Source organism: Heliangelus exortis, chromosome 15, assembly GCF_036169615.1.
Source record: "Heliangelus exortis chromosome 15, bHelExo1.hap1, whole genome shotgun sequence".
Lineage (NCBI taxonomy): Eukaryota > Metazoa > Chordata > Aves > Apodiformes > Trochilidae > Heliangelus > Heliangelus exortis.
The window spans coordinates 14,839,158-14,847,677 of NC_092436.1; the positions used below are offsets into that span (position 1 = coordinate 14,839,158).

The following is an 8,520-nucleotide window of genomic DNA, read 5'->3' on the forward strand; positions in this document are numbered from 1 at the left end:
GGGTTTCTGCCACCATCAGAGGCTGCCATGACCACTCATCTCCCATCGTCAGTACTGGGTGACATGTGGCTGGAAGTCTGTCCCCTCTCAGGGTGTCACTGTCACCAAGGCCAGGAGGAAGTTTTAGCTCTGAACCAGACCTCGTGCCTGACACTCTTCTTGTGGGGTGCACTTGCTCCTCCCAAAACCTCCCAGACCACCTTTGGCAGTGGCCCCCCAGCACCCCACGGGCATCACGCCATCATCCCCCCGTTACTTCCCCTGCCTTATACCAGCCAGTAGAGTTTCCAGACTGCCTTCCCTGAGCTGCCTCCTCCCCTCCCCAGCTTTAACTCAAGGGGTCAGCAGCTCCCGGGGACTCCCACCCCGCAGCACGACCCACAGCGATGGGTGCTCCAGGCTGGGGACACGGGGCTGGCAACGGGGGGGAGAGGGGGGCTGCTGGTGGGCCCGATCCCTGGTAACGCCGGAGCGAGGAGATTGCCTGACTACCAGCCAGCCAGCCAGCTAGCCAGCCTGTCTGCTTCTCTGCCTGTCTGCCCGACTGCCCCTCTGCCTCCCTGCCCCTCTGCCTCCCTGCCCGACTGCCCGACTGCCCCTCTGCCTCTCTGTCCCTCTGCTCCCCTATCCCTCTGCCCCTCTGTCCCCCTGCCCCTCTGTCCCTCTGTCCCCCTACCCCTCTGCCCGACTGCCCGACTACCCCCTCTGCCCCACTGCCCCTCTGCCCCACTGCCCCTCTGCCCCTCTGCCCCTCTGCCCCTCTGCCCCCCTGCCCCCCTGCCCCCCTGCCCCCTGCCCCCCTGCCCCTCTGCCCCTCTGCCCCCCTGCCCCCTGCCCCCCTGCCCCTCTGCCCCACTGCCCCCCTGCCCCCCTGCCCCCTGCCCCCTGCCCCCTGCCCCTCTGCCCCCCTGCCCCCTGCCCCCTGCCCCCTGCCCCCCTGCGCCTCTGCCCCTCTGCCCCCCTGTCCCCCTGTCCCCCTGTCCCCCTGTCCCCCTGTCTCCCTGTCTCCCTGCCCCCCTGCCCCCCTGCCCCCCTGTCCGCCCCGTTCGGGCTCCGTCCGGCGGGACCCCCCCGCAGCGCCGGGGAAGCCCTTCCCGGGGGCGGGACCGCCCCGCCCCGCCCCGCCGCCCGCCGCCTTTACCCGCCGCGGGGCCGCGCTGCCGGAGAGCGGCTGCTGGAGCTGGGACAGGCGGTGTGGAGCCGACACCGACACCGACACCGACACCGACACCGACACCGACACCGACACCGACACCGACACCGAGCGGGGCTGCAACGGGAACGCAAGTGTCCGCGGTGATGCGCGGTCGGGCGGTGCTGATCCCGGCGCTGCTGGCGGCAGGTAGGGACAGAGAGAGGGTGCGGGCACGGACACGGACACGGACACGGGCAGCTGAGGGCACGTGGCACTGGGGACACAGCCCCGGTCCCGGGTGGGAAGGGTCGCGGGCGCGGGTGGGTTGGGGGGGCCCTGGGCAGAGTCAGCGCGGCCCCAATCCCGGGCGGGGTCCCGGTATAAGGTTCTCCCGACGACTCCCTCCTGACCCTGTCCTCTCCCCGCAGTGTGCTCGGCGGCGGCGGGGGGGCTGTCCCGGGACGAGCGGCACAACGAGGTGCTGCACAAGGGAGGCGAAGGAGCGGCGGTCCCGGCCACGGCCCCGCTGCTCGGCGGCAGCCCGGAGAAGGAAGGCGGAGGAGCGGCTTCGGGAGACGACCTCAGCGAGCCGCCCAGAGGTATGGGTGGGTTGGGGTGCGGGATGTGACGGGCCGGGGTGGGGGACGCGGTGCGGAGAGACGCGGGGACGGTGCGGTCCGGAAGGGTGGGCTGGGGGCAGAGGGACGCGGAGGGGCTGGGCTGGGCTCGGCTCTATTCAGCCCCGCGGGTGCCTCGGCAGAATCCGGCTCCGCTTCGGAGGGAGCTGCGGGGGAGCCCCGGTCCCCCGGTCCCGAACACCCGTGGCGGCGGCTCTGTGCGGGGCCAGCCCGTGGGGCTCTAGCGTGGAGCAGCGGGGCTTTGGCAGCTAGGGGCTCTTTGTGTCCCTGACGTCCCTACACGGGGCTCCCAAGAGTTCCCGGGTACCCTGACTCCTTCCGGGGGGCACACGGCAGCCCCTGCTCGCAGGTGCGTGGCCCGGGCCGGGGGCCAGTGCCACTTTCCGGGTGGTGGCCGCGGTGGCCGTCAGCGAGGGGATCGCTGTGACTCATCGGCCGCCTACACTCGGCTGCTCCTCATACCTAGGCAGGGTTAGTCAGCTGGCAGTCCCCGCTATGGGGGCGGTGGGGACACTGTCTCTCTGTTAGGCTCGCTGGGCATTCGTGCTTGGCTCCTGTCCCCCCCCCTGCGGGACCTGGGACTGTCCTGGGGACTGTCGTGAGGGTGGGACCTCCTTGCAGGCTGAGGAGGGTGACCTGTAGCTGTGACATGCTGAGATCAGTAACGTGGCATCCCGAGAAGAGTACCCTGACGCGTACAATTCATCCTCTCTTTTGTTTTTTTTTCCATGGCTTCATTTGCTTTCTGGTTGTGCCATCAGACTGTGACAAAAAGCCTGCAAACCCCCTTGCATCCGAGGGGATGCAGCCCCTGGGAAATACCCCTTCTGCTGGGGGGGGATGCTCCAGCCTGCTCCTCTGTGCAGCCCCCTGAGGGGGGGACCCTGCCATAGGGCAAGTGACCTGGTGTGTGTGTGTGGGCTGACATTCACCCACGGGGGGTTATTTGGTTACCGAGGCTGCAACCTCTGGGAGCACTTTCCTAATGCCTTGAGCTGAGCTGCTGTCAGGAAAATCTGCTTTTTGTGTTGAAGTCATCTTCTGTACTTGAGACTCTGGGTGTTGGAGTAGGGGGAGGGTGGCAGCACCCTCCTGCCCACCAGGCTGGACCAGATTTTCCTACCAGCAAGATCTTCTAAATCTTCTCTGGCTGTCCTAAGGGACAGAGCCCTGGGGAGGAGGGGTAGTGACAGTGGAGGTGGCACTATGTGTCTGCTGGCTGTGGCCAGAAGATAACCCACAGGGGAGGAGACAGTCTGCTGCCTGCCTGGGGCAGAGCCCTGAGCTTCACCCGGATCCCAGGGTTTCTCCAAGCAACAGCGTTTCCTGGAGTGTCAGTTTTCTCTAGGCACAGTGTGGAGGATGTTGAAATTGCAAAATGACTTTGTTAGGTGTGCAGCTGGTGTGCCACAGCAGGAGAGGTTCTGGCTGGGGAGGAGGAGATGGGCTCCGTCACCTCAGGAAGTGGCTGGGGAGGAATTGGGCAGGTTACAACTCGCCAGCTTGGACTTGGTTGCCCTCTCCTCCCTGATCAGTGCAGAGCTTAGTTCATATTTACTGGAGTTATGAAGCACTGGAATGGGAGGAGCTGAAAAGCCCCTCTCAACACAGTGAGTGCTCTCTGGCATCTTGGCACCTTGTGAGGTCGAGATGGGGACTGATTTTTTGGGGCATCTCCATATCTTAAAACTATTCCAATTACACTGCTGTTTTCAGTCTGTGTCCAGGTGTGGAGCTCAGTGTTCTGCTTCCCACCAAGTCAGGGTGCTGGCCTTGTGCTGAAAGCTGCCTGTCTGTGCACTGAAATTAAACCAGACCTTTGTAATTCCTGGGAACACTGCCCTTGCCCTTGCCAGTTCTTTGGTGCTGCAAAACCAAAAAAAAAAAAAAAAAAAAAAAAGCCAGGCTTGCTCTGGGTGTGCAAGGCGTTGTTGTATCCACAGGAAGGAGAGTCCATCAGAGCCATGAATAGGGTCTTACAAAAGACTGAGCTCATCAGGCAAAGAAAAGCCAGATAAAGGGGCAATTAGTAATTTTCTGTCTTCAGTGGAAACTGGCAAACATAATAGCAACGTTTGAGATGCATAAAGTGCAGTGCTCCCCCACTCCCTGCCCCTATTCCTTTCCTTCTTGAGAATTGTTCTCATGAATCGGAAAGGCCACGATATTTGTGAGAGGCTGAAAAAAAGAAATGGAAAAAAGCCCTCTTCTTGGGGGCAGATCGTTCCACAAATGGCTGCAGGAGTGCCAGGGCTGAACTGGCTGCAGCAGCCTGGGACTTGCTGCTCTGCCTTCTCTTCAGCTGATGCATGGAGGTGATCTGACTTCTCTTTTCTCCTTCACAAATTGTTTTCCAGTTGCTTTCCTGTCAAAGCCCGAAGGCCTAGTTACTCCCAAGAAAAAAGGGAACGGGAATAAAAGAAGAAAAGGCAAAGGCCAGGGGAAGAAGAGAGACCCGTGCCTGAGGAAGTACAAGAATTTCTGCATCCACGGAGAATGCAAATACATCCGAGAGCTGGGAGCTCCCTCCTGCATGTGAGTTGCTGGCGTGTGCCTGTGCCAGGGGAGCTTTAGTCATGGTTCCTTCAATTCTCCAGGTCGGGCAGAGGAAGAGCAGAGGAAATATTTTTAGTGCATGTTCCCTGTCTGAGCGGGAACAGCTCTGACTTGGCCTCTTCCTTGTGCTTCTTGAGAAAAGTCCCACCAAGGTCTGCTGTGTACTTAGACCTGGCATCCCCTGGCAGCACAGTGAGCTCTGCATGGAGACAAGCAGTGGTGGGGTTTGGAGGACAGTGAGCAGAGGCTGGAGTCTTCCAGCCAAGATCTTCTCCAGGTCTGGTTTGTGAGACTCCATCCCAGCTCTGTAACCCTGCATCTCCCTGTCCCTCGCTGAGGCTGAGGCTCCTGGGGGATGTTGGTATGGCCCAGTGCAGGCAGGAGAAGCATCTCTGCACCAGTGAGGTGGACTGGAGGTAGCAGCTTTGGGGAGAGTTGCTGAAGCCATGCCCAAGGTGTCTCTTGGCCCTGATGAAGGGCAGGGCTGTTCCCCCCTCCAACTCCTCCCTTCCTCTGGAATGCAGGTGGAGGGCAGGGAGTAGATGAGGGAAGCAGAGGAGAAAGCATTTGCCTGCTGCTGGGTCCTGCACTGCTCCCATGGGACATGGTGCACACTTGATCCCTGCTGATGTGGGCAGGGGTTGAGCTGACAGATATCTAAGAGGCTTTGTTCTTTGCTACGAATCCTCTGAGCCCCCCAGCTCTTTGCCTGGAGCTCGGGGAAGATAATAGCTCCCTGGCTTATGGTGCTCAGCAGATCTGGTGCCCTGCAATCCTCAGGGATCAGGCTCCACATAGCTCCTTGAACAGCTTAGTTTCTCTCTCTTTTTTCTGTCATTATGTTGGGCCCTTGCACAGGGGGCTCGGGACTGCCAGCAAGAGGAGACCTCTGGGGCTCAGCTTGGGCTGGTGACCCAACATGATGTGGGGTGCAGCACCCACTGCTGGGAGCTGTGACAGCCAGGCACCCCCTGCCCAGCCTCCTCCCCTTCACCTGGGGCTGGGGGACACAGGCAAGAAGGGAGGGACCTGGGGGATGGCTTGGGCTCTCCAGCATGGTGAACCATCCCCAGGTCACATCTCTCCAGGGCCATTGTGTTTTTTGGGAGCAGCCACAGCAGCCCCTCTGACACTGAGCCCTTGTGCTGGCTGGTGTTCCTCAGTTGTGGCTGGCTGCCCCTGTTGCAGGTTCTCCTGGATCATTTTTTCCTTGGGATGGTCCCCAGGGTGTGAGGTGGGATGAGGCCACTGCCAGGCTGGGTCCTGCATCTCTGCCTTGTGCCCAGCCTGGCTGCTGCAGCTGGGGAGTGACACTGGCATGTGGCATTGTTGTGAGTGGGCAGGAGGGCTGGGCTGAGACCCAGCTTGGGGATAAGTTTGGGTGTTAGTGGCACTGGATATAGAGGAATATATATTATCTGGTCACATCAGTGTGCTTGGGGAGGGTTGGCAGCCTGGCAGCTCTGCTGAGGAGTGTTATTTCTGTTAGATGAGTAACCTCCTGAGTCTGCAGGGAGGTGGCACCTCTCTGCCTGGCAGGGTGTGCAGGGACATCTTGCACCAAGGGGAGCACTGAGCTCTCTGCTCCTTAGTGTGGGACTTTCCCACTTTCAGAGGTGGCCCAGGCAGCCTGGCTCTGCCTGAGGATGTTTGAAAAGAGAACAGACCCTGGTGCCTTCTACTGGGGGAAGCTCAACCTTTCTGGGAGTCTTCACTTGGTGCTCAGGGCAGGAGAAACTTAATTTATCAGTACCAGGGAGTTGATGGTGACACCAGACCTCCCAGCTCTGGGGAAGGCACCAAGTGGAACAGGCAGTGTGCTCACTCAGGCTGCTTCTTTCCATGAGGCTGGGAGGGAAGCAAAGACCTTCTGTGCTTGGTCACCATGAACTCAACATCCTCTTTGCTTCATCAACACCGTCCTTGAAGACTTTTTTTTTCTTCTCCCCCAGATGCCAGCCAGGATATCATGGAGAGAGGTGCCATGGCCTTTCCCTGCCTGTGGAGCATCCCCCCAGCGTGTACGACCACACCATGGCCCTGGCTGTGGTTGCTGTTGTTCTCTCCTCCCTGTGTCTCATCATCATTGCAGCCTTGCTGATGCTCAGGTGAGTGGGACAGAGCTGGACCAGCAGACCCCCTCCCCAGGAAGCCCACCTCTGCGTGGTAGGGTGGTGGGACTGCTCCGGGCTCTGAGCATCTCCTTGCTTTGCCTCACAGGTGTCACAAGAGGGGTGTCTACGATGTAGAAAACGAAGAGAAAATCAAGCTGGGCATCACTGTCAATCACTGAGGATGCCAAGTGCTGGCAAGGTGAGCCCCTGGCCAGGCTGGTGGGCACCTGGGGGCTCTGCTGGTTTCTGCTGGCTGGGATGTTGTGTGGATCCTGTGCCAGAATCAGGGAGGAGCTGAGGGCAGATTGAGTCTGGAGAAGAAACTTGCTGGATTTGGCCCAGGAGCCTGGGCTGCCCCATGGGGCTCCAGCCCTCTTTCCTCTCCTTCCTGCTCAAGCCCCTGTCCCCACCATTCCAGCCACCACCATCTCCTTCTTTCTAACCACAAGTCCCTGCTTTGCCCTGTTGCTGCATGCACTGGGGATATTTGGCAGTGGGGGAGTGGCTTCTGTTTATTTTTTTTTTTCCTACTTGTGCTGCTCCCTCTCTGACCCTTCTGAGTCACTTCCCCTCATTAGATATTGCCTCTATTTTTACAAATATATATAAAACCCCCTTCCTTTTCATTCCCACTCTGCTTCTTGCACCAGTGTAATGCCTGGCAGCTGGGCACAGGAGGATCTTGCAGCCAGCCCCATGCAATGTAGCTCTGCCCCAGGGGTGGCCATGGCTGGGTGCTGGATCCAAACCCTGATTTTAGATGTGCCCATACATTTTATAGTTGGGTTTTTGTTGTTGTAGGGTGGTTTTTTTTTGTTCTTGGTTTCCTCCCCCCCACCCCCCCATAAAAAAAGACAAATCTTTCATCCTTTTGAGAATGAAGTAATGCCTGAAAAGAATTCCTGTCATGCTGGGAACAGCATTAGGGCGTGGGATTCAATTTTGGGGAAGGGGAATTCAGCATATTCAGGATTTAATCACTGTCTCCTCTGCCCTGGGGATTATTGGGGTGGATGTGTCCAGGAGGGAAAATATTGGTGTTCCTTGGAGGGGAAGCACGATCGGACCCAAGGTTGGGCTTGATGACCACCCTGGTTCCAGTTCTCCAGGTCCGATTCCGCAGGGCAGGAAGTGTCCATGGGGCTGGGCCGCGTTCCCCTCTCCTGAGCTCTCCCGATTCTCTCTTCCAGAGCTCAGCACTACCGCACTTCTACCTCCGGGCAGAGGGAAGAGAGGCGGAACCAGCACCGACCCGTCCGGAGTCCCCGGGAGCAGCAGGAGCCCTGCGGGGAGCTCCTGGGCCACCTCTGGGATGGGGATGGGAATGGGGCTGGGGGGAGGAACCCCCCGGAGAGGGGCTGGGGAGGAGGTACCCCCAGGAAAGGGTCTGGGGGGGAGGAACCCCCCGGGAGAGGCTGGGGGGGAGGAACCCCCCGGGAGGGGCTGGGGCATTGGCTGAGCCGAGGGGCTCCTTGCCAGTGTCTCTCCCTCTGCTGTGGTGCCAGAAACAAACTGTGAAAGGTGGGGAGAGCGGGCTGGGGGCTTGCTTAGGCAGAGGAGGGGTGGGAGGGTAACAGCTATTTAACAAGATATTTTTCATTTTAAATTATATATTTATTTTACGTAAAACTGTACATAGTATTTATATTTATTGCCGGTCTGGCCCCGCTTCCTTCGTCTAAGTCAAGGCGACTGGGTCAGACCTCCCTTATTTTTTAAATGCAATGTAATATTCTAATAAATAACACTTTGTAACAAATGCTTGGGCTGCTCATTGATGATGGAGGGGGCAGACCAAGGATGATTGTGGGAAGCAACACGGAGTTGCAGGGACAGAGATCCCGGTGTGCACTGGGGGTTGCTGGAGCAGCTCGGGCCATCCTTGGGGTGCAGCAGAACCAGTGTGGCCCAATCTCTCTGGCAGGAATCTGGGACCAGGCCAGCCCCATCCATGCTTCTTTGGAGATTTGCATCCTTGCCAGGATCCTTTCCATCCTTGCATCCCTGGGAGGGATGTGATGTTTGGCTGCCCGTTCATTCAAGGAAAGCTCCTTCTGAGTGAAGCTGCTCTGGTCAC

The 8,520-nt window shown here is 59.1% G+C and overlaps 1 protein-coding gene across 2 annotated transcripts; it reads left to right on the plus strand.

Annotated features, from left to right (window-relative positions):
* Nucleotides 1–1,136: 1,136 nt before the first annotated feature.
* Nucleotides 1,137–7,805, plus strand: HBEGF (heparin binding EGF like growth factor). Of its 2 annotated transcripts, XM_071758807.1 has the most exons (7): nt 1,137–1,200; nt 1,249–1,342; nt 1,564–1,734; nt 4,131–4,308; nt 6,282–6,437; nt 6,550–6,642; nt 7,634–7,805. In XM_071758807.1, exons 2-6 carry the CDS (start codon nt 1,300–1,302, stop codon nt 6,620–6,622), a joined length of 621 nt encoding a protein of 206 aa, XP_071614908.1. In that variant the 5' UTR covers nt 1,137–1,200; nt 1,249–1,299; the 3' UTR covers nt 6,623–6,642; nt 7,634–7,805. The 2 variants fall into 2 exon arrangements, with proteins under 2 accessions (XP_071614908.1, XP_071614907.1); XM_071758806.1 differs by having other exon boundaries at nt 1,158–1,342.
* Nucleotides 7,806–8,520: the final 715 nt, after the last annotated feature.

What these genes read in the sequence shown, in the direction of transcription:
- HBEGF (XM_071758807.1), top strand. Translation starts at nt 1,300, where the DNA reads ATGCGCGGTCGGGCGGTGCTGATCCCGGCGCTGCTGGCGGCAG. An exon ending in CCCGGCGCTGCTGGCGGCAG is followed by an intron (nt 1,343 to 1,563) that starts GTAGGGACAGAG and finishes CTCTCCCCGCAG; the next exon opens with TGTGCTCGGCGGCGGCGGGG. An exon ending in CCTCAGCGAGCCGCCCAGAG is followed by an intron (nt 1,735 to 4,130) that starts GTATGGGTGGGT and finishes ATTGTTTTCCAG; the next exon opens with TTGCTTTCCTGTCAAAGCCC.